A 26,013-nucleotide genomic window follows, 5' to 3' on the forward strand; every position below is an offset into this window, starting at 1 on the left:
GCCTGAGAACAATCCTGAATACCTATCAGCTCCATAGACCGTCTATCTGATCCAAGCAACGAGACACCAACTCCTTAATAAATAAAATAGTCTGAGAGCATCATATAAAAAGTTGAATCTGCTGTGAGTAGTGTTGTAGTGTGTGTAGTGTGCAAAATCATTGCTCTATCCTTTGATTATGATCTAAGATCATGAGATGTAGTCTTATCATAATTCCCACTAGGTTATTATATGATATGAGGGATTATATGGCTCCAGTGGCTGTGGGGGGCAACACAGTCTATATGTTTGTCTGGCAGAGTCCTAAGTGAAGGCACAGCTGTCACACTGATGTAACAATCTGACCTGAACAGGGCGCGAGTGCAGGGACCTCCAGCGCGCTGATAAAGATGTTCATAAAAGGATTTATATTGACTGTCAGCGAGTGTATAGATTATTATCAGCCACATATAGATGCAGCATCAACACACATGCACGGTAACACAGCACGCAGCCCGTCCATTCCCACGTTATGCTGCCACGCCGTCCCCGATGTGGTGATCAGACTGGCTGATCCTGGTTCAGATTTGGTGTATTGAATGACAAGAGGAAATCACACAGAATCTCGATACGATCTGATTCTCAGACATCCTATTGCCGCGCATTGAAACACAACTGGATCACGTTTTGACACATAACACAGGCAACTAGCTCATTAGCGCAGCTCACATTCCATTTGAAGGACAACAAAACCCAATTACCAGCATCCTGTTTTCGACAAAGACAATATAATGGTGTGTGACAGCGTGTGTGTTTTCTGTACATACGGTGTGTGTATATTAACAGGTTTCTGTGTAGATATTATTACACTAGGACAGATCCCGCTGAAGGTCATGCCCCTAATCTGGTGTAAAATAGATCTTGGGCTTTGGCCAGCATGACAGTCTTGTAACCATCTGGTGGTACTTTTAATATTACTCTGTGTGGAAAAGTATGGAAGTTCACATTTTAAGACAGTACCAGTAAAGATAAAGCTCAGTAAATCAGGGTAGATGACTTTCACAAGCATTTAAGTCCTCAACACCTTCTCTGCTCTTGTCACTGTTCATTAATATAATAAGATGCAATAATGAGCTTGTTGATTGGTATAAATGTGGTGCGCCGCGGAAGCGTCTACGTAAACATAATAAACAGAGCTTGATAGTAAGATGAATGCGGAGATGAAGGGGTGAAAAGGTGGCAAGGTGCAAGGCCCGTTCATTAACGGGCGCCATTAGCACCAAACGAGCAGCACAAAGAAACAAACGAGAAGGACTAATTGTGATGAGCTGACGAGATCCGGCGACGTGGGCTCATAGGTTCTGTTAAGCGTCCCTGCTGCCTCGTGTGGCTCCGGCGCTGGTGAAATGTGGAAACATGACATTGCTGAGCGTTACTGGGCCCTTTTTCAAGGTTGCAAAAAGTTCCACTTTAATTAACACACGCTGCCAGAGGGAGGCTCCACTGATAAAACACAAGCACACCCAAATTCTTTATCTGTGTTCCTACAACACTGCTGCAGGCTGCGAGCATTTATTGTTGCCACCGAGATGCTCCGGCAGTAAATTGGACTGAAAGAAAACCCGAGCACAAACACACGGGTTTATGTAGAGAGAGTGTCTGTGTGTAATCCTTTCAACATGCCAATTATGTTTGTAAAACCACTTAAGACTTTGTCAAGGTCAAGTTGTTGTCATGACACACACGGTCTGCAACTTTTACTCTTTAAAACTCAAAGCACACAGTAATTGTAGGGTTTCTGGTTTGTTACACAAAGTAGTTGCTCCTGGAAAAGTCTGTGGTTCACGAGTACACACACACACACACACACACACACACACACACACACACACACACACACACACACACACGTGTGTTACTTTCTTACACATACATGACAACACACAATCATCTCGTTAACGCCGCTGCGACTGAGTCCGGTCTCACAGAACACAACAGAGAACTGATCAAACACCGGCCTGCTGTGTTCCTATCACATGCACACACCAGTGCACAACCAAACACACTCGCTGTGATCTGACACAAGTAAACACATCAGTGAAACACGACATCACCACTAGCAAGCTAACGCGCATGCTAAAATATATACACGTGCACATTTACACGGACGGAACCCTCAACACTGCTACAAAGACTGTTATAATTTCATAGTCCTCAAACACACAGGCACGAAAACTAAACCGCAGAAAGTAAATAAGCAGTAAATCCACAGTGATGCTTTATTCAGAGTCATCTAACACAGAATCAAATCCCTCCTCGATTAATCTCCCTTCAGAGTTTGCCTTTGACACAGTGTTGCTCATCTTGTCTTTTCTCCTACTCTCCCATCAAACCCTCCTCTCCCTGATGGCTGCTGTCTGCTGTTTCCCCCAACATCCAAGTGAGAAGAGAGAAAATCAGTAGAACATAAAGGGAATAAAAAGGAAAAGAAAAGGATGCTCGAGAGAGAGCTTCTCTACAATTATGGAGTTGAGAGAAACAAGGACGAAAAAACGACGGCGGTAAAGCGGTAAACAAGAGGGAATGAACTATCAGCGCAAACAAGTCATTAACCTACTGCAAAGCTTTGTCACGCGTGCATTCATGTAACAGGTCACAAAAAGATGCCACGACACGGGCAGCGAGGAAGATGAAAATAAAGGACAACCTTGATGAGAAGCGAGTAACTCCAGCACGTACGGTACCAAAAGAAATGGAATTAAATGGAAGCCAGATCGGGCTGAAAGACAAGTCCGTGGAAAAGAATGACCGAAAACGGCCGAGACGGGCAGATTCGCAGGCTGAAGCACGGCTGCAGTGCAACAGACGACTCCTCTGAAGAGGTTCACATCAAGGGAGAAAAGGGAACAGAACAAAGGATGGAGGGAACGAGCAGAACGAGGATGGGAGAATAGACGAGAACGCATTTCCTCCAGTGCCGAGTTCCCGTGCGCCTGACAGTCCAGTGATTTATGGTGAGCATTATCTAGCCGTGTAATTGGCCGCCATGTTGGCTCCTAGTTGGGGAGAGGGACCACGGGAGAAGTGGAGATGTCTCAGCACTTGTGTGGACCGTGTCCAAGTAGCAACGGTCTAATGAGACAAAGGGAAGGTGAAAGGATGGAGAGGTTAAAGGCGGAAACGTGAGAACAAAACCCAGAAAACGGATGCCGGCTAATGATCTAGTGCTGCATAAACAGATTAGTAACACCTGAGGGACAGTAAAAACTTTATTGATATGTTGGCCTGGCAGTGAGGTCACCCTTGAGGAGTCAGAATGAGGTCATATTAGGCCCTGTGGGATTCAATCAACCCCAGGGAGCAGCTCTGAGTAAGGCCACGGACGATCTGCTTCAGGAACACCACTAACCTCTAAATGTGCAAACTAACTGAGTCTACCAACATGGGGACGCCACAAAAGGTTAACGAAAGCCCAGCCTGGAAGAAGTGGCTATCAGCGCAGCGAAGCCCAACAGCGCACATGCATTTTACTGCAGAGGAAGTAATCGTCAGCTCAAAAGTAGCAGTCCTGTTTGATCTAATTTCGTAATAGAGCTAAATGACTGAGCATCTTCAATCATCTGCTTGTCCAAGTAGGCAGACATGTTTGATGTGCGGCTCTGATGTGTAAATAATGTTATAAAAAGTTGAGTGCAATTTGGTGTTTAACTGATATGGTCTTTGAGAAAGACATCAAAGGGTCCACTGTGTCTTTTATCTTCCCGTTCCCCAGTTGATTTAATGCATACACACATCCACCCACCTACAGGTACACAAGCGTAGAGGACGCCGTCCACTGAGAAGCCAGATAAACGTCTGTCTCCTCCCTGTCCTCTCGCTGACGCACCTTCATCACACCCTCCCTCCCTCCCTCCCTTCCTCACCCCCTCCTCCCTCTTTTGTCTCCACTTTTCCCACCAGCGCTGGCACTAAGAGAAGTTGTTCTCGCCATTTTCTCTGTGTGAGTGGACCCGGCCAATAACTTCTCTCTTTAATGAGCATGTCGTGTTCCCCTGCTCTGCTCATTCCCCAAATACACCCTCTCCAACACTGGCAGCTTTCTGGGAAGAGGAGAGCGTGTGTGAGTGTAAGGAAAAGGAAGTAAAGAAGCACCACCAACTCCTCTTTAAGGAGTGAGTGTCACGTTCCCTTTCTCTCTCATCTCTCCTAACACACCCTCCTCAACAGTGGGATGAAGAGAAGAAGCATCACAGGGAGAAAAGTGATTTAGTGAAGATGAAGGGAAAAAAATTAGAAAAACTATGTCTAGAAAGGCAAAAGGCAGAGACTAAAACAAAAAGACAAGACCGACAGGCAGAACTAAACCAAACACTTTGAAATCAACTGCAAACTAAAGCTGTGAATGCTTTGGCACAAACAGCATCCCACACACACACACACACACACACACACACACACACACACACACACACACACACACACACACACACACACACACACACACACACGACACCCTGAGGGTACAGCGTCAATCCACAAAACCCTTCTCACCAAAACTGTAATCCCCTCCACCGTCCTCCCTCCACCCTCCGGTGATTTCCACACCATCCACTGATGTTGCATCAGCGCTGTTGTCTTTTTGATGACATCCCAGACTTTCCTTGAGGTACAGATCACTGTGCATCGTTCACCAGACACCGCGTGTACCACCGACGGTCCTCGCAGCCCGAAGCTGGCGGATAAAGCTGCATTTGCATAATGTCTTTGCTATTCGTAGGTAAAACAAATCAACCTGTCACCATTTAGTAACCCTTTCTATTTTATAGGCAACAGGAATGCGATATGAAAGCTCCCACCACGGAATAAAAGCATAATTTTACCACAAGGTCAAAATAGCAACCAATTATGGTTAATACATTTTTACATGGAAAAAGATATTACCTTAGTGTGCAGGTAGAATATTATATAGGGAATAAAGATGAATAACTCACACACACATGCACACACACACACTAGACAAAAGAGCTCTGGTCCAAACTTCTGTCTAAGCGGCAATGGAACCTGTTAAAAGTTTCTGCCGGAAGCAGGTGTGAATGCATATTCATGAATGAGCCGAGCATCAGCTTGCCTTTCCAACTACTATCTTCTGAGGGAGACAGACACTGTGTGTGCAGCCGCCGCCGTTCCATATAGCCGCGTCCTCGTGTAGGTGGGAGAGTGTCGGGGGGTGAAAACAAAAAGCACACCAACACCTTGTGAATATTCATGAGGCTTTAAGAGGCTCGTGGCAAATCGGCAGGAAGGAAGACGAGGGGGTTGTTCCACTAATTTCTGTTTGATCAAGTTTGATAACGGCTTGTAACTATACTACGCAGTCAGGAGTTCTGCTACACTTACAGCAGAGTGCCTCATAGTCAGGCCTTCAAAGAGACCCTCGGAAGCCAACAATAGATTTCCGTGTCGTGTATGACAGCATGAATGAGATACGTCAAGCTGGGAATACTGAAAATCTCCCACTGACACAGGGTGGAAACAGGTGGCAGTAAAACACTATAGAAAGGCAAAAAGAGAGAAAGAAATACATACACACACAAGATGCTGATGGTTAACACGCTGAAAGAAAATCATGCATTATTTATGGACCCCATTTTCCCTCCAAATCAGGATTTGAGGGTGTGTAGGGTAGGAGCAAGCAGAGACATACACAGTAAGAAAGGAGATGCAAAGGAGCAAATATGGGGGAAAGTGGGAGAAGGGGGAATTAAAGTGAGTGGCATTTTAATGTGAAACAAGCAAACAGATAGCTGTGAGCCCAGCGACTCACCATGCCTTCAGTGATAATAATGATCGTAATAATAATGGCTTTGCAGAGCGCAGCCCTGAAGCTATTTGTTTCTGTCTGCTCGGAGTCTGTGGAAGTGACTACACCCTGTTTACAGCAGATTGTGTGTCCCCTTTAAACAGTTTAATTTAATTTCACTACTTAAATCTGTGGAGCTTCAAACTTAAGACATGATAAAAGGCCTAATGTCAGAATTGATATAGTCACATAATTTTCAATAACAGAACCTCAACAGCTTTGATGACTTGATTTATTCTCTGCATTAACAAGTGGTGGTGACCTATAAATCAATAAACCCACGACGGCTGACTGCAGGACTGAACTACCTCAAGGTCTGGGTGTGCGTGTCCCTGCATGTGTCTGACCTCGACTTGTCATATCTTGTCAGTCAGTATAGTATGCAAGGAAAGAGAGAGAGAGAGAGAGCGATAAACAATGAGTCAGCACACACCCTCAGTGAATTCCAATCAAGCCAGCTGGGCTCCTGCTGCGTCATGAGAAATGCGGAGACCAGGCTGCAGCGGCTACAGCAGAGAGACGTAGACGTTTGCCTTAAAATATTAAAGCATGCACAACTACAATATTCCAGTTTTTTTCTCCGTGATACCTCCGAGCCACCAACTAGGAGCCCAAATGTGTTACTATTTTCATCTCCACCTTTAATTACCCATACTCCTACTTCACCCCGTCCTCCAGCTGGCCAGACGGCTGTTCCGCTGTGTCCTTTAGGTAAAGCGCGATCGCTCTGTGACACCATGCTGGGCCGTGTGGCACCTCTGCAGCTGCACATCTCATCTGCCTATATTAGCATGCATTACACTATCACACGAGCAGCTATGGCGAGAGGGTGGAAGATGATGCGTACGTGGTGGGACGGGCAGGAGGAGAGTGACTGTGTGGTCGATCATGCAGAGGGAGCAGAAAAGAGGGAATAAGACATACACAACGAATTGAAATAGGAAAAGAGTATATCCAGGCCAAGTTAACTATAAACTTAAAAAAAAGAAATCATAGGCTGTCCTGCTCGCACACTTTTCCCCTCACTTGACACGATCGCAGCCCTCTGACACCAACTGACGGATTAAGTGCTTTTCATCTTGTGGCAAGGTTTTTCACCCAGAAACAGCAACTGAAAATCTAGCTAAAAAGTCCTATTAAGAGCTTAACAGCCACCTTTGAATTGGGGGAGGAAAAGCGCTGGCTAAAAAGGTCAATAGGCTTCCACTTAAGATGGTTTTGACAACAGCCAGAACGACAGCGCGTGTTGGCACCATAATTCCTCTGCTGATGCATATTGCTTTCAGAGAGCGTTTTCCTCAAAAGCCATGCTGCGGAAGCTCTCGATCCCATCTGCATGCGCAGGAACAGAACAGAGAGGAGTTGCTGAACTGTACATCCATCCTGGCACATGTACAGAGGACATTTACAAGGCATTACTTCCAATACGCGCACTCACAATGAAGATGGGAAATGTGCAGCGACTGTTTAGACACGTCTGCCGTCGGCTGGATGTCAAAAGCCAATTCTGGGAGAGACTGTAAAAACTTAAATTGCCAGCATCTGCCACGTGGGGAAATGCAACAGGTGCCAAGTGTTTCAAAAATCCCAGCACAGACTATGGAGGTTTTTGTTTTCTTCCCTGCCACTGACTACATTCCTTATACTATGAGAAGTGACACGCCTGGTAAAGCAAGCAGCTTATAAATAACACTAGGGATTCTCTGCACCTACTTACTGACCCAAATATGATCAATTTCAGAGATGTCAAGGATTTATTTCAAGCTCTGTGTGTATTCAGATGCATGCTCCCTGTCAGTCCGTACAGAGGGCAACACTTAAACACCTTCTGAAGACAAACTACAGGGACAACACAGGAACACTAAGAAGACACGATGGAACAAAAAAGACTGTCATTAATATATTAATCCTTCCCACTGACAGTAAAGACAAGTTACCATGAGCAACAGACCAACAGCCAACATCTCTGTCGCAGGGATGCGTTGGAATGTGGAAGGAACCAAAGCATCCCGTCAAGTGTGAGTGTTTTTGTCTGACTGCCTCCATCTAGGTCGAGACGAGACCTCAAGAGCGGCTCCTTACATAACAGACTTCCTGTTTAATGTGTTTGCAGGGTTTTTTTCTTCTCCTTGTTTGTGTCTACACCGAGTAGATTATGAAAATTTCATCATTGCCTGACATGTGAGACGAGACATGTGCGACAAGACAACCAGGCGGGAGGGAAAAAAAAAGCAACATCAAAAACCAATCAGTGTGTGACACCGCCATCAACAACCAATAACAGCGCCATTAGTGCCGAGGAGCGCAGAGTTGCTGATTATGAAGGAGGCTGGAGGAGTGTTAGAGAGGAACACGGTTCAACTACTGCTGTCTGAGGAGAAGAGACTCTAACATACCTCTGCCTTCCTGCATATAAACTACAGAGCAGGAACACAGATCAGCTCCTACACTTCAGAAGCTGAGGAGATGCTACATGCGGTGCCTGCGTTGAGGTGGCAGCTGAAGGCGGACCAGACGGAAGATTAACAGAACCAGGGTCACGCATGACGGACTGTACCACAACACTGTCACACGACCTCACCTTAATTGTGGCGCGTGCTCAGAGAGCCGTGAAAGGTTAGCATGACAAGAAGATGAAGAGGGTGGAACGGGACGCTGACCAGGCCACTGGGCGGGTCAGCAACCGGACCCCAAGAACAGCCTGGAGAATTCTGGCTACTGCCTCTATTACATGCGTTTGTGCACCAAGCAGAGCAGTAAGATAGATAGGAAATTTTAAATATTGGTCACATACCTGACATTCCATAGTTGCACAGCAGAAGAAGCATCACAGGAACATGGAAGGAAGAAAAAAAAAAGAACATATTGATACAGTATTGACCATATACTAATAATACATTTTGAACTCCAATGACCTGGCACCACAAAATAACTCAAACATGAAATGCTCCATTTACACCACGTTCTAACCATATGCCAAACTCATTCCACAAAATTCCGCAGGGGGCCGTGTGTGTGAAGCGACAAACACCCACGGGCTGAAATGATCAAATCTGTCAGGCGGTTTGTGCTGGTACCCGGGGTCTAATTTCCCTCCGCTCACTCGTGCTCGCTCTCGGGCCGTTACCGGTGACGGCACCCGCGCCCCGTGCGGCGCTGGCACGGCGCTGGCTGGTGAAAGTGCAGCCGCCGCGGGTTGGAGAGATGTGATTCATTAATCAACGCTGCCCGCGGGGAATAAGGCTGCCCGCTGGCACAGCCCTTCCCTCCGTTCCCCTTCACTCCCGCCTGACTACGCGCTGGACAAACAGCAAAACAGCGCGGCGTGCGCATAGGGTCCGCGTGTGCAAACACACCTCCTATGCGCCGCACACATCATTAAGCGCAGGCAAACATGCACGGTGGCATAAATATTCCAACTTGCTCAGCCTGGTTGTCTCCTGAGGCCTACCTGTGATAGAATGGGCTTAGTTTGGGGACGGACACGGCCAGGAGAATAATTAGTTGAAAGCAGAGTGGGAATTTTTATCTGAAAGCTCCAGATTTCTCTCCCGGTCCTGTCCTCTATGGTCAGCTACATACATTCACTTCCTATTTTTGTTTAGGCAGCAACATTGGATTTATTAATCACCGTCAAGCATAATAGGCCCTGAAGTGGCCAGTAATTGCTGCTCGCAGCGTTACAGGCCCCCTGTGATCTGCAAAGGTGAGAAGCAACGGGGTGGGATGAAATAAGATATTTTTCTGGATAAGACTAAGAATGAGAGAAATGTGTTTGCTTTACAAAACCATTCGCTCACATAACGGTAAATGAAAACCTTCCACTCTGATTAGCTCCTTTGAGGAAACTGTAAATTGAGTGGAAGCTAAGCCACATTGTGGTTGCAGTGGTTCCTATCAATACACTGAGTGTCTGGCTCAGAAGGAAAAAAAAAAAGCTGCACATGCCATTAAATGCCCCGAGGTTCCCCGGCTCTTGTTAAGTGCCGGTTTAGCATCGGGAGCAACCATGCAGTCTGCCCCACGGAGCCCTGAGATAGACATTTTAAGAGGACAGCCTTGCTGGGATTAGAGATAAAAGGTCATAGCTGTGCAGCCAAAACACAGTTTGATGCAGTGTGTCTTTCACATGGACCTATAGCAAACACTTTTAATGGATAAGCTTTCGTAAGGGACAGAGCTGAAAATGGCAACAGATCCCTCTGCAGGCTGGAGATGAATCGCTGGGGATACACAATTTCTGAGACTTTGAGGTTTGCTCTTTTATTTATTTTTATTTTTTTTTAGATTCAAGGAGAAAAGCAGAATGTGAGAGCAGTTCACGGACAACGTCTGCTTTCTGCCTCTGAAGGGGCTTGATATGCTGCAGGTATATTTGGGATGATGCTTAAAGACGAACAGTGAGCAGAGGTGAAATGTAAACAGCAGCTCGGCGTCTCTGAAAGGCTGGAAGTAACTCTCCCCTGTTTTCATGTGCTGAATGAAATTTATGTGGATACTTGCTCACATTTAGGTCAGGCTGCAGACACGCTGCTTCTTGTTCCTTAGTAACGACTGACTGTACTGTTTGGGAGAACGCCTCACCTGGCAAGGATACAAATACCACTGTATTTATGGAGTATGGAGAACGTCTGTTGATAGCTTTTTATTTATTTATTTAGTCCATAAACGAAGTAAACAATTAAAGCCAACGTTTTGAGTCCACATAATCATTTCTCTGCTATGAGCTAACAGGCACCAACAATATCCATTAACTAACTATTAGCCATCTGGTTTTGCCTGACTGCTCAGGCGATTGAGCTGGAGACCAATATTCACAAAACCAGTGTATTATTGAGTGTCCAGCTGGCTGTGACCTAATGAAAAGGGGGGGGACTAATTCCTGCTGAAACAACACATCAATGGCCCGTCCTGTCAGCCTCTAAGGGGTGTTCCTCCATGGCCACTGACCTGTCACTTACTTCAGATTAGACCTGAAGTTTCCTTTAAAGGACAAGAAAATCCTTTAAAAGGACAAGGGAGATCGATACTGAAGCAAAAGAGAATGCAGGTCCATTGCCAGTCATCGCGGTGGGGTAAAAGGAAATGGACTGCGGCCCTCTCTGCACGTTATCTATCTATCATGAAATTACCACAGCAGGTCAAGACCCGTCTCATAGTGGGAGCAGGTCGTTTCTAGCGGGAGCCACTTATTTCATTATCATATTTTGAATTTACATTTACACAACATATGTGCCCACCCTGAGAATACTCTCCATTTTACGAATTAGCATTTAAACTCTGCAAATGAGATAGGAGGCAGACAGATGAGAGCGGAAGGGAGACGAGGAGTGAAGAAACATAATAGTGCATGAAGGAAATTATGGAAATTTTGATTAAGGTTCAACAGATGGGCGTCATTTAGCGGAGCCACAGCTGACATTTCCGTGCCAGGGGAAACGGGCACTGAGGCGGCTTCTCCTAAAATACGGCTGCGCTGAGTAAACACGGGAGGAGAGCGTGTGTTGTGGAGCATGTGTGGATGAGTGCGCGTCTGCGTGTGCATGCGCCTGTACTTCATGTACTTCAGGGAGCAACAGGGGGGGCTCAAGAGCCGCTCGTTGGCGCCTGCACGCTGCCTTCGCACACTTGACTGTGGCTTAAACTAATTACCTGTAGAATTCACATTATTTCACAGCGACTAATGACTGCTCTTAATATGCCTGTAATTACCTGCCAATAGGACATAATTGACAATAACAGCAGCAGCCCTGAGCCTGAGGAGAAGCGTTGGGGTACAGGAAAAAAAAACACGGAGCCGCTGAATCATTAGTCATAAAACTTGCAGACATATTAGGAAATGTTGACAACACTAAACTGTGCTTTATTTGTTTCCTTCACCTCCTCACTGTTTTCTTTATTTTTGGCTAAATTTGTGAATTAAATTGAACTGAACTCACAGTGTCCCAGTTCTAAGGAATGATGCTTGAAGAGAACCATCTTACATCATCATCTCATTAATTTTACACGTCCTATGTTACACAGGAGACTCTGCTTTATTTGGACTATGTAACAGATACAGTCCTGTTATTTCTTCCTATCTCCTCCAGCCCTTTAACCTTTACGTCTCTCCAGGCTCCGCACCGCTCTCGTGGCTTCCTTTTGCAGCGCTCTAGATCCCATGCGCTTTGCTTCCTGTTCCTTCTCTCACAATCTGTTAGCTGCATACTCTCATCGCCTCATCCCATTATTTATTGATTGAGAAATGAGGGGGGGCTGAGGAAGGACTGTGTACAGAGTCTGAGAAGCATTTCCATAAAGGATATTTAAGGCCACTGCCTCTCGATTGCTCATCTACCGTCCCTGGAAGACATACTGCGGGGTCAGAGGGCACGTTGAAAGGACGACCCGGCCCTCATGAAATATGGACAGCTTCGAAGCGTGGCAATGAGGGGACAGCAGGGCAATGGGGGGTTATAGAGGGCTTGACTGAGGATTTGGTGACTACGCTGTAAATCTGACAGTAAGAAAGACATTACCATTCTATATTCATTCACATCTAAGCAGCGGGATGGGCTGTGTCCCCACTCGCTCCCTCGTAGTCAGACCGCTTTGAATAGAGGACAAATGGTGCACCTGGTAGTCTGGCCAGGGAGCGCTGAAATTGAAGCGACATTGTGTGTCATTAAATTCCTCCACACCACTCCAGACCCTGCTGATTCAGAGGCTCCAGCAGTGTCTGTGTGTGTGCGTGCGTGCATGCGTGCGTGCGTGTGCTCAGAACCCTGTAAAAGGTCAGCGGTGGTACTTCAGTCTCTTGTCAGCATTTATGGCGAGCGCTGTGGCGGGAGCGAGGAAAGGTTGGTAGTATCTTTTCATTTGGGTTTCCCTTGGAAATAACTGGGGGAATGAGGCTGCGTTTCACGGCTGTCTTCACAGCACCGCATGCAGGGAGGCGGCAGCAGAGAGGGGATGCTGAGACTGTTGAGGTCTGACGGAACCGGCCCGAGGTGTGAGAGCTGCTCGGCGCAAGGTGCTGCACGTGTGAGTCTGCGTCCCGCTAAGGCCAAAGGCCGAACTCAGCCAGCGACGCTGCACACTGCACAAAGACACAGATGCCAGGAAGCAGACAGACTTACAGAACACAGCTCGTCTAATACTGCAGCACGAACTGAAGACAGGAATTATAGGCCGAAAAACACAATAATCCACCAGTGAATAGAGAAAGAATGGTTAATAAGGCAATGAGCTGGGTTCACACTAAATAACGCTGACTAAGCAAGACAGATTAGATCAGACGGTCTAGGAAGAAACCCTCCTGCTGTGAATGAGACAGGGAGAGATGGATTCAGCCAACACAGAAACATGCTCTTCCTTCCCACCGGTCTCCGGAAGGTCTTCCTCTCCAGTTACGGTATAAATGATCCGTTGGCCATCATTTAGCATCGGTGCTTGCTAATCATTCATCACGGCAACCGAGCAGCGTGTAGGAGGCCGTTAGCTGGCTGGAAAACCTACTGTATGTGAGACAGAGAGTAGAAGGCTCCCTATGGGATCCGGAGGAACGGCTAACAAGCAATGGATCACCCCAGCAACATTAATCATTCTAGCCTAGTTCCCAATCCAAAGTGCAAATGGGAGGCGGCTTAAAGAAACCATATTCATGTCTCTATGTATTAAAGGAGGAGGAAGCACCTACAGTATTAATGCAATATTCCAAAGCAAATGGTCCAGAGAGAACAAGCTCACCACATTCTCATTTGCTTAGAAGTGTGTACAGTACAATACAAAAATCATCTTCTCCCGTTTACCTGAATAGTGAAAAGGAGGGATGGCGACGCACAATTACGGGCAAGCACAGAGTGAACAGGGGAGCGAGAAAAAAAAATAGACATCAACAAACGCCAGAGGAAAAAGACAACAGCAGCCATCTGGTGTGTGTGTGTGTGTGTGTGTGTGTGTGTGTGTGTGTGTGTGTGTGTGTGTGTGTGTGTGTGTGTGTGTGTGTGTGTGTGCACGCTGAGTGAAAAGCCTCTGTTTGTTAGACGTCAGTTATTCTGTGGTCTTCAACACAGGTACAGTAGCTTCTACCGATACAGAGATCGCACTCATACACACACACACACATAGAACCATTACCATGAACTAAACCCAATTCCTACCTGAACCCCCAAACTTCAACAACCATGTGAAGCTGTGAGAACTGCTCATGTTCTCAAACAAATCAATGACCCGCGTGTGAGTGTGTATCTTCCCAATGTCTAGGTAATAAAGAGTAACAGCTGCAGTCACTCCTAATTAAATAGCAGTGCATCTGCTCCGAGGTCTGTCTTGCTGCTTGTGTGTGTGCATGCATCACTGTGTCATACGCAAACTTTCACTACCCTGTAGTGTTCGCAATTTAAGCCACTGAACTACTACATTAGTGTAATCGCTTCAAATTCAAACCAATTGCACACTTTTAACGTGGCATCATAAAATATATGACTCACAATGGGTCTGATTTTGACTTTCAACAAAGGTGGAGCCGTTGGTGTCATGGTGAGCATCCAAGTCAGAATGTGGATGGAGAAAGCAAGGGTAGCTATAAAGTCATACAGCAAAAGAGGAAGAAGAGCAGACAGAACATGAATCACTTTGGAACCAGATAAGAGAAGAAGCTTGAAGGAAGAAAAGCAGATGATTTTGTTGCGATGAAGACCAAGATGAAAGACTGCGCGGAAGGAAACAGAGGTCTTTGTGCACCATCAATAGCAGCCAATGTCCAGTTTCTAACTATGTCAGTGTGTCTGCCTCCATTCAGCTCATCACCTTCCCTCAGGCCACCGCTGGCGCAAAATTGAGGGCAGATGTCAGCAGTGAGTGTGCGCGTGTTTTGTTCTCACATGCGTGCGTTGGAAGGGTAGGCATCGAGTCTGAAAAGGGCTCGAGAAGAGCCAGACGCGCACACAAACATCAACTAGCTCGTGCCTTGAGGGGGGACAGTGGTACTTGACCCTATTAAATATTTACTAGCACTGCTGGCATCAAGTGTCTCACACATTTAACTGCTGGCTGTAATAACACTGTGTCGATCGTCCGTCATTTCAAACAATCAGTCATTAGGGTAATCGCATACATACAGTGCCTTTCTCCAACCTTTAACCTTTGTAACAGAGCCACCTTCTAAGGCAGCGCTAATGAAGACATGGAACAGCTGATATCCACAGAAAGCTACATGTCCATGATATATGTCCATACATTGGACAAGTGCAATTACTCAATTATCCAGCTGACACACTCCATTGTTTGGATAATGGTAGAGACAAGTCATGCATGAATAAAGACATGTGTGTGTGTGTGTGTGTGTGTGTGTGTGTGTGTGTGTGTGTGTGTGTGTGTGTGTGTGTGTGTGTGTGTGTGTGTGTGTGTGTGCATGCCTGCGTCAGCCGTTGCCCCAGCAGTGACACCCGGAGCAATCATTCTCTGCTCTGCGTTGTTTTTAACCCCCGACCCTTTGGAGCGATACGGTGTCAGAGTGCTGAATACGTCTAGACCCCTCGCTGATCCCTGGGGTCGGAGGGAGAGAGTCAGCTGCAGGACGATCATTGACTAAGATTTATGAATCATGGATGGACGCTTAGGGTGATGAGAGATGGGAGCTGGAACAAGCCAGTCAAAACAATTCAACAGCATTTAAAACAACTGCTCTTGTCAAAGGACAAATCTAGATCCAGTATAGAAAGCTGCTCTGTAGCCTTGTATACAAAAACATAGATCAAACTTTGTCAAACACAAGGAAATAATAGCTGAATAAGAACTGTCTGAAAAGCCTATGCTGGTCGGAGGTTGTGATGGCGTTTGTGTGAGAGTGTTTCTACTACGTGAAACCCCATCTGTCATAATGGTCCCTCTGTGTTGTGCCAACACTAGCTCACGTGTGTGTGGGGGGGGGCAGCGGGGTTAGTGTCATGTCCTTAAGCCATAGTCCTGGGCCATTTACTGCCCGACATCACTCGAACCACTTGACTTGACATTTGACTCCTACAAGTGCGTTTTACGTCTGACTGTGTCTATGGAAATCAGGACAGGCTGATCATCCTTAGATTCCACATACTCCTGTTACAGAGCATAAAGGGCACATGTAGATTGAAGGATGATAAGAAAGTCCAGTTATATGAAACACAGCATCTACTACCAAGGGACACGCTTCTGTGGGAATAAGAGAAGATGAAATATGGCGGCTGCTGCAAAGTTTACCTTAGGGACGCTCTCTATGGCTCAGGTTCCGTCCTCCACTCTATAGTGGGATGCTGTGTTTCCTAGGCCGGTCGATACCCCCCCCCCCCCCCTTCCTAGGGGTAAGCCCGTCTAAAACATGCATGAGTTTATGAGTTGGGAATGTCCCACTGGAGGCCTTTAGGGCTTTTCAAGGTGGTGCAATATCTGAGGCTAAGAGAGAGCATATCGGCAGGATTAGGTTGAGTACTTCCCAGTGTCTCCCTAATGCTCGTTTATGCTTTCCATTCATCTTCTCCTTCCTCTGCCTCTTTTTCCCTTTCCTCCTGGACAGACATACAGTATGCCCCCATACATATAAATGAGTCCTTAACCCTCCAGCCTTGGGCTAGGTATATCCACAGATCCAGGCTGTTTAGTGTAATAAGAGAAACTCCCAAGCTTCAATTTCAGTCACTCCATCAGAGTATGTACAATCCAACCATGTCCAGCAAAGGAAATGTCCTCTTGATCAAACCTTTACAGTCTTTTGAGGCGTCTCCTTTATAGTGACAGAATTGAAAATACTCTCATAACACTGGGATAGTCCACGATTCTGGGCTATTTGAACATATAAAATGAGGAGCTGTTCCAGTGGAAGTAGTAGCACAGAGATTCAGGTTGATAAATGTTTGATGAAGCCAAATGGCCTATTGGGTGACCCAGCTGTTTAGGGCCAGACGGGCTTTTAGAGGAGAAAGTGCTGCAGAACAGAGCTGACAACCTACAGGACACATAAGAGGAGCACTGGTAAAAAAAACACAACTGTTTGCACAAAATGAGCTGTATTCTGTCTCCAAATTCCCTTCCAGAGGCACTTTGTTTAATGTACATTCAAAAAAATTAAGTGAGGGTAAATTCCTTGTTGTGTCTAATGTGGACTGTTTTCAAACATTCATATCTGACACACATCCCAAACCAAAGCATGGAAGAGAGCGAGAATGATGGAGAAGAGAGAGAGCGAGCAGCTACAGCTGATGGAGGAGCGGACCCCCTACTTACAACATTAATCATTAACATACAAAAAAAAGCAGGGATGAAGACAGACGGCACGACGCTGAAACCACAACACTCTACACGCAGCTTCCCATCAGACGCAAGGACAGCGATTAGAGCTGTACTTTAATATTTAACCATTTCACCCTCCTGCTTGTCTGCGTTTCACACAACGTCCCCTAGACCCCTACACTCATCTACCATTTCCCCTGCATTCCTTCACCGCCCCCCCTTCCTTCATCACACACAGTTACTCTCAGTGAATATTACACTCATCACCCACCCTTCTTTTAAGTGCCCCCATTATGGTTAGCAGACGCACTTACGGCCATTTGGGCCCATTGATTGGCACAATCAATACGTCATCTTAGCAAAGTTTGGAGACACTACAGTGTACATCAGCGCTCCCAGACGCCCTTAAAGCTTTAAGCAGTAATTCGTATGGAGATGCTGCTGCTTCGCTGTATTAATGGTCAACAGCAGGTGGGGTGGGATGAGCTGGGATCTCATTGCTTTCCACTACTTTTTTTTTTTTACAGACTTACTGTGGTTGACATGCTAAACACTATCTTTTCAGGCCTCATCCCCATGATTAGCGTCATTAATGTGTGCAATCATCGTTTCAAAACTGTCATCAACTCCACTATAGTAGTCAACGGCAAAGCACAGCATACAGTACAAAGTGGCCGAGATGTTTCCTTCTATAATTACTTATAAGAACAAAAACAGAAGACAACAGACAGCTTTAGTGATGTTCATTTAAGTCTGAAAAATGAGATATTATGGACTAATGCACTGAGTAGTTTGTCCTGCATTCAGAGACAGTAAAATGAAGAAGCTTTGCCGGTGTGGAATGTCTGGATTGGAGATCAGTCCTGCCTGTTACCAACTATCATCTGACCACACTTTGATGCTGCTCGTGTGAGTCACAATGAGCTTCATGACCACAACTGTTGACAAACTTGCGCGGCGAAACCCTACTCAACCGCTTCTGAATGCGCCCACGTGAAACCTGAGCCTCCGTCCTTATTACGGCAGCCTCTGCTGTTGAGAACTTGCACTACGCTACGCCACAGATAAGCTCTGATTGCTCCGCTATCTTCCTGCTGGCCGCCGAGCTAATCTGGCATGTCAGAGCCGCAATCAGGCTCAAACAGGTGACATACGACTGAATGGCTGAACAATGGGAAGAAGCTTGGGCCTCAGATAAGAGAATTAATATTGATTGCATGCATGTCAGACAGATTGTGCCCATTAGGAGTTGCAAAGCTCTGCTTGGGTGATACTGGGAACGTGCACTGGTTGTCCAGATGAGTCAGTAATGATCATTACAGAGTATATTTATGATCTGAGTCCTTTAGTTAGTTAGTTACTTCTAGTGTGCTGCAGAGGCCTACAACACCAGGGGACGCGTTCAGTCCCTTCCTGACTCGCCAGCGTCGCATCGTGTTACATGAATGCTCCATCCACTCACCAAGCTGCTGATATCCCCACACAGGAAGTCACCTCTTCACAGACAAGGTCTAAATAAAAGCACTCACACACTCAGTCTGCGTAGTATAAGTAACACCCAAATATAGATCTGTGTGCATGAGGGTGGATGTTTATGTGCACGTGAGCGGTGCCTGAGAGACCCAGCGCTAAAAGCTAGATCTGTGGGAGTGTTTTACATGCGCCTGCTCCTCTAATTCAGCGCACACACTGCACTTTCAGCAGATCAATGTTCCCCCTGTGCATCATATACACAATTCCTCCACACCGACCCGTGCTGCTCACAGTGCACGCACACACCAACATGCATGCTGCTCACTGCATCCTCCTTTCACTCCTACTCCGTTTCCCATACGTCCCACCCTCTCCTTTTCTTTCTATCACCCCTTCTCTCTGAAGCCCTGAGCAATTACTCTTCCAGACTCTAGAGGAGGCTTGATGAGAGCAGAGAGAGTGCAACTGAAGACAGAAAGAGGAAGGAGGGATGAAAAGAGAAGATATAGATGTATCATGACAGCGGATGAAAATTGCCTGTCTCTGGCCACTCAAAGTATCTGTTCTTGACCGAGGTCAATGTGTCAAGCGAAGCTGTGCGCGCCTCATCTGCGGATGAGGACGTGTGTGCGCGTTTGGCGAGGTCTGCGCTGCGAGGTTAAGGGGAGTGTGTGTCTGCGCGATGGGTCACAGCGGAGTGACACAACATTACTCATGCGCCGGGGAGGGCGGCGTGTGCAATACAGCTGCGGTGCCGAGCTGCCATCGATCAGCTGCGGCCCTCCTCCTGCAGCACGCCGCTCAGAAACAGAGACCGAACAGCCGCGGCGTCCTGAAGGAAAGTTTCAACAGTTATTACAAGAAAAGCCACAGTTGTGCACAGTACGCGCGTCTCTCCTTGCGGCGTCCCCAGACTCCGCTAAGCTCTCAGGTTGATCCATTTAAAACACAATGGAGGATTACATTCTCATCTGGCCACTGGCTCCAGTCTGCACAGAAAAACACTAAGGCTTTAATGCTACCTTGGCACAGGCTACCTCTGTTTCTAAGGAAGCGTGGCCCTGTTTATATTTTATGCAAGCAAGCAATGCAAGATGCAGCATACGACCGCGTTATCTAGCGGCGTGCGTGTGTTGGTGTGCAGGAGCTCAGGCCTGCCATTGCGAGGGCAGGCGGGTGGGGGGGGGGTGAGACCCCCTCTCCAGTGTGGAGTGGTTCTGAATTGGTTTTGGCTCTGGGCTAAATCCCCTTACAGACACCTCTCGGTTTTCTCCACAAGACCAGAGAAGAGACGGCCTCGCACAATGCATTCAATTCACTGTGGTTTGAGCCAGCGCTTGGCCAAAACGCAGGTGTGAAAACGTGCACGCGTGCATGCACGCGCACGGGCCGCTTCCCCTCGTTCTCCCTGCATTTCACTATCGCGTTCCCACAACCGCCGCTATTTTCGCAACAAAAACGTCTCCTACGAGCCTACGACTGAATTACTGCAGGCCCCTGCTCAGACACGCGCGCCGCCACACAAAGACGACCACAGTTGCAGTCTGTCGTCTGTCTATCCAGTCGCATTCAGGCCCCTGATTAAACCAGTGCTTATTGGTAATTAAACACTGTTCTTTGTGGTAGTATCCAGAAAGCTGTAAATCACTCCACCTCCCCACCACAAACACACTCACCCCACCTCCGCTGGCACCGGCTCTCCTCTTTTTCTGCCTTTCAGGGGGCCGCAGGTGGCACAATTGGCAGTAATGTGTTCTAATTGTTGGCAGCGCTGCCCGGGTAAAGATATGTAGTGGGGAGCAGGAGCTTGGCAAACGTACAGCAGGAGACCGGATGGAAGGCGGCAGAGATGTAAAGCCAGAGAGAGGGGAGGTGGTAATAATGAAAGGGGGGTGGGCCGGCAGTGGGATATATGGAGTAGGAAGGAAGAACGAGAGGAAATGTTAAAGAAGCGGAGAGAACATGAAAAGCAGGAGCAGGACTGTGAATTCCCCATAATCTGAACACGTCACAGTAGCAAGACGCCGTTCCTGTCGCGGCCGAGTGTTTCATCCGCCGCTGCTGGCGGAGAGGTTCCCCAGAGCCGAGGCTTAACTCTAAACGCAGTAGACACGGACACAGAGCGAGGCGCTGACTTCGTGTTTGACAGAGTTGAAACACAGCCCTAAGTTGCTGAGCTAGACCCGTATAAACCCCCGGGAGCTGCGATCTGCATATATGCAGCAGAGGGCTATAGTGTCTGCACATGGGGAAGCATTATACTGTTGCGTAACGCTGGGGCAGTTAGTTCCCTTATTTTACCTACATGGAAGTAACAACACTTCTTCTGCATCTAGTGCGCAGAAGAAAAAGTACCTGTGAGGTGTGACATTAGAATGGCTTATAAAACAAAAAACGCTGCTTAGTGCCAAGAGTGGCAGTGATAAAAATAATGTCCAAATAAATCCCCACCGTGATAAAGCCATAAAATAAAATGACTTGGTGGTTTATTTTGATATTGACTGGCGTATTTGGTGCATGTGTGTTTATATGTGTGAATGTGACTCAGCGGCTCTCCCATGGTGCAATAGCACCTGTTCTTCATTGCTCATTGACAGGTGTTGGCATCCCCCCTGAATGTTGTTAACGTGGGCTAAATCAGATGGAAAGGCAGACTGACAGCCACTGAGCACATGTAGCTATGCCACAAGACACCCAAGCCAGAAATAGTCAAGCGTTTTGATGATTCTGGTGCGGCCTCGTCCGCGTGACGGCAGGTACAACACTTCCACTTCTAGTTCGGAACGCGTGAAAGTCCACCAATCAAACCTGCAGAGAATGGCCGCATCACGTGAAGCCACGGCGGCGCTACGACGGCCACGGCTGAGCCTCCGGCTACACGCTCTCTCCGCGTCTCCCACTCCGTGCGACAGCTCGCTGGCTCAGCTTTCGGGTCATCTCCGTTCCACTGGAGGCAAAATCCACTCACTGCAGTCAGCTTTTGAGAAAACACTACACTGCAAGGCGCTGCTGCTGCATTACCATGGCAACGGCGAGGAGAGCATGAAGTGTTGGAGTCAGAATCTCAAGGTTACTCAATCTATTCATGTTTTAATAATACCACTCCGCTATGAAAGGAATATTACATCCCTTGTAAGGATGATGAAAATACGTATCGGATCTTTCCAGTCAGCGTGCTTGTCCAATAAAGGGAGGGAACCTGCCATCAAGGTTAAGACATGGAAATTAAGTGCACAGTTCCCAGTTTCATTAAACAAGACTCGGGTTGATGAGGCCTTATTTCACATTATTACATGGACACACTATTTCTAGGTTGGCCTATTTAAATAGGACCAAACTGATGAAAACCACCCGTATGTTTCCTCCTTGGAATAGAGCTGGGATGAGAATGAGCAGCAAGGTGGGGCGATGAACACATGAATCCAGTCTGAGGCAGATGGAAAGGGGAATGGAAAGCTAGCATTAGCAGGAGGAGAGTGAACTGGTGAACGCAGCAGGCTCCTTCTCCCAGGTGTTTGTGTCAGAGGTGAAGCAGCAGGTGAGGGACGGAGCTGTTCTGTTGTCTGCTGATGGGGTCAGGGGAGCCTGCTGGGACTGGGTTTTCCACCTGATCCATCCTTGGATGCAAATGTGTCCTTCTGAAGCAGATGACAAACAGAATTCTGCATAGAGTTAATGAGCAAGTTATAGGCTGGCCCCCGTGGAGATGCTCTCAATAATTAAGCAGTGATAAATAAAAACAAATGGAACAAGATTCACACGCTCGCTCATGTACACAGCACAGTAGGTAGACAGCTATGATGTAATATATGCTGCACAACTTACAAGAAAGAAGCATCCAACCACTTCTCTCAAGTGGTTTGAAGTCTTTGAATGTGCCCAAATTATTTGTGTGCTTACTGTGTGTGTTCACTGGGCTGCAGCCTTCTACATAGAATAGTAGTAGGGCTTTGAGCTTGTCTCGTTTTCCTTGTCTTTTGCAAATAGTCTGGCATCTTCAGTCAACTGATTCAGTGCAGCATAAACTCTTGCTTTACTTGCTTAAATAAAAAACACACAAACATTAAGGAAAACCCAATTTTGAACCACTAAAAACACAAACAAATATGTTTTTAGAAGTGAAATTTAAAAAAGATTTAGGCCCAAATAAGTAAGATGGTGGTGGCGTATCAGAGCGTGAACCACTAAGACTGGTTATTTCATCGCTCTCTTCCATAAACTATTAATTAAGCCCCAGGGAGGCTCACTGTTGAAGCTCTTCAGAGACACAAACTGTACCACAACTTCTAATGGAGACTGGAAAACACCCCCCACGGGTACAGAACTCCGAGTGTCAACGGAGGCTGAGAAACTCCGTCTGTGAGAGCACCGTTTAAAGGGCTCGCCATCACGTGTGCAAACAAAACAGAGGTTCCTGGATAATGTGCAGTTTGAGATATTTAATAAATGTCCAAACTAGCTTTCTGTTCTGACCCTAAAAGCTTAAAAGTTCATTTACCAAGGTCACAATCTGGTTACAACAACAAACCAACGACATTACAAATTCAACTAATTTGGTTAACCATTTGAAATTCAAATTTCTCTGCACTTATAAATGATGAATAAGGACTGGGATGTTATCGGCAGTTCTGTTCTATGTGAGCGTGTCTGTTTTTATTATTCATAACATTACATTTCACTATGTTTTTGATGTAGTCATGTCCTATAAGCTGAAGGGGGAGTTTAATATTAGAGTGAAAACATACCTCAGTGTTATCTGCTACAGAAACACTTATATTTATGTATGATATTCATGTGGCAGGGATGTACCTGTCTAATTTGTGGGTTAACTACAAGCATCTGTTGACTGGCAGATGCTCATGATATGTGACAATGGTGAGGCTCACATACAGTATCAGTCAGCCACCATTACTTGGCTGTCACAAGTAAAAGAAGACTGCAAAAAGCCGACAGCGCTAAATACCAGAAGGGAAGGGTCAGGAGAGGATAAGACAGGATTGGAGAGAGAGATTGCTAAGACAGATGGTGAAAGGGCACCAACAAACTCCTGTTGCCCAAGTTACTCCTGTAATATGTAGAAGACTGGCTGAAAGGGTCAGAGCAAGATCCAGTAATTAACAAAGACGTAGTGTAGAGAATTATCCTGCTTCATCTGGCACACTGTCATTTCCTGTAGGATCGTTTTAAACCTACTGCCAGAAAACAAAACAGCTACAGTAGGAGAGACGTGACCATGTTAATAAGATATTAATGGATAAGATGAGGGATGGAGGAACCTGGCCTAAGATGTAAGAGAGGCATTCATTTGAATTGCTATTGTAATTGATCAATAGTCATTTAATACTTAATAGCTGCACTGTCTGAGCATTTGAGAAATGCCTTTTTGAATGTTTTGATCTTATTTTCTGTGTATTCCTGAAGGTAGAATAAGTTACAAGCATCTATAAAAGCCCAGAGATGCATATAAGAGAGTGAGGATATGCCATGATATAAAGTGAAGCCACCCAAATCATTTAAAAAAATGTAATCTCAGAGAAATACAAGGACGCTACATAAGGGGGAGCCCACATCTCAGTCTTTGCCAGCAGCAAAATAACATACAACAAAGCGTACACCAAATTATACATACACCAAGCTCTGCTCTCACGGAATAGGTGATGATGCATTTGCTGGAAAGGTGCTGCTCCTTAATAGTACATGATCAGGCAAGTCTATGATTCATCAGCATCATCATGTACCACGGGAGACACACACCACAGCAGTAAACAACGGAAGAACAGTCCCGAGAGGTCACAGAGGGGAACCTCGCCTGTGTTCGTGAGTATGTGTGCGTGCACATGGAGGCTTGTGTACCCATGTGTTACCAGCCCTTATAGTTGAGGACATCCATCACTACGAGCAGCTGAATTATTCAGCGCCACAGAATAAAGCAGTATCCTTGTGCATGCTGGAGAATAGATGGCTTCATAAATGATGAACCAGATGATGACAAAAATAAAATGTTCACACTTTACCGTTTTCTGAGGTGAGACTCGGCTCGTGTGTCTTCAATGACATTTATCGCATCACGCATTCCGTGTATTTAAAAACTACAAACAGCAAGGCACACACAAACATTCACATAAGTGGCTATTATACTGAGCTGGTCCCTTCCCCCTGGGGGTGACTTATAGCACAAAGCAGCTGGGAGCTGAGCCAAACAATTTTCCTTAACACAACAATAGCAGCGGTCTTAAAACTTATATCTAAGGAAGCTTTGCTTATTTTGAAATGACTCACAGATAGAGAGAAGAGAGATATGACAAATTCAAAGTGAGACAACAGTGAAATGGAAAACGAGGGAGGGAATGGAAATGAAAAGACAAAGGCAATAAGGCAAAGGCAAACACTGGGGCTTATTGAAAGTGCCAAGGTACACACACACACACACACACACACACACACACACACACACACACGGACGGAGTTGTAGCATATGCCTGCAGTAGTGCCAGCTGGAGACATCTGGTGCCAGAACTCCACAGGTCAAACCAAGTGACATGCGCCCTGAGGCGTGGCGTGTGTGTGCATGTGTGTCCGTGTGCCAAAAGATTAAAATGGTCATTATGTTTGGTATACAGTGTTCACATTAAAGCGGACAGGAGGTGTCACGTACGCATGAACGCACACACATCATCAAAAAACATCAGCTGCGTGTGGAATATGAACAAAGAAGGGTGTTTTATTGTTTGTGTTGTGTGTGATAGCACACAGACGTCCACCAGAGGGACAAGGAGCGAGGCGGGAGAGATGAGGATGCAGGAGGCAACATGAATTATAAAAGTTGGTTTTCTAACCAGAGGAACTGGCAGCTTCAAAGGAAATATCCAAGAAGACAAAGCTCTGAACCTGCAGCCAGGAACACGTGGCTGCACTTTAGCCAACGCACAAACCCATGGATACAAATGTAGGCTGGGATGTTGGTGGATGCACTGAGGCTCCTTCTCCTGCAGCAAGCTGCTCTCCTTCAGAGGGGGTCATTTAGGGGGAAAAGTGCTCAAGCAGTGGTGCAATATATGGAGACAGTCTGCCAAGAGCACATTCACAAACACACTCATCGCCCTGCCAATGAAACGGCTCCGTTTCCACACAGCTCTGGGTTTCATCATTCACCTCCCCTCAAAAACGGCAACGATTTTATTTCTTCACTTCCACAATGAAGTGACAAACACGGTTGTTTTCCTAATGCTAAACCGTGACACAGACATGCAATCCAAACATCCTCTACAGGATTCAAACAGCTTTATGTGGCAGCAACTCTCTGCTCTGCTGAGGAGCGTCAAAGTACACCAGCGCTCATGGAGCTGCACAGACTCTACTGTAAAATTAGCATTGGCTCACGGTCTGCAGCGCAAATAGACAAACACAGAAACCAGCGATATGATTGTTATACTGGCTGTCCAGCATTGCTCATTAGA

The 26,013-nt window shown here is 46.4% G+C and overlaps 1 protein-coding gene across 8 annotated transcripts in view; it reads right to left on the reverse strand.

The window, feature by feature from the left end:
• plxna4 (plexin A4) overlaps positions 1–26,013 on the reverse strand; it is a 153,087-nt gene that overhangs the window by 78,721 nt on the left and 48,353 nt on the right. The window contains exon 4 of one of the 8 annotated variants that reach the window (XM_055512168.1): positions 15,212–16,799. The exons of 4 other annotated variants lie outside the window; for them this stretch is intronic. In XM_055512168.1, the coding sequence (XP_055368143.1) occupies positions 16,764–16,799 (36 nt within the window). In that variant the 3' untranslated portion in view covers positions 15,212–16,763. Of the gene's footprint in view, positions 1–15,211; positions 16,800–16,821; positions 22,219–26,013 lie in introns of those variants that run through there. 3 more of the 8 variants (XM_055512167.1, XM_029163426.3, XM_055512166.1) reach the window with 3 other exon arrangements.

The sequence above is a fragment of the Betta splendens genome, chromosome 9 (assembly GCF_900634795.4).
Source record: "Betta splendens chromosome 9, fBetSpl5.4, whole genome shotgun sequence".
Lineage (NCBI taxonomy): Eukaryota > Metazoa > Chordata > Actinopteri > Anabantiformes > Osphronemidae > Betta > Betta splendens.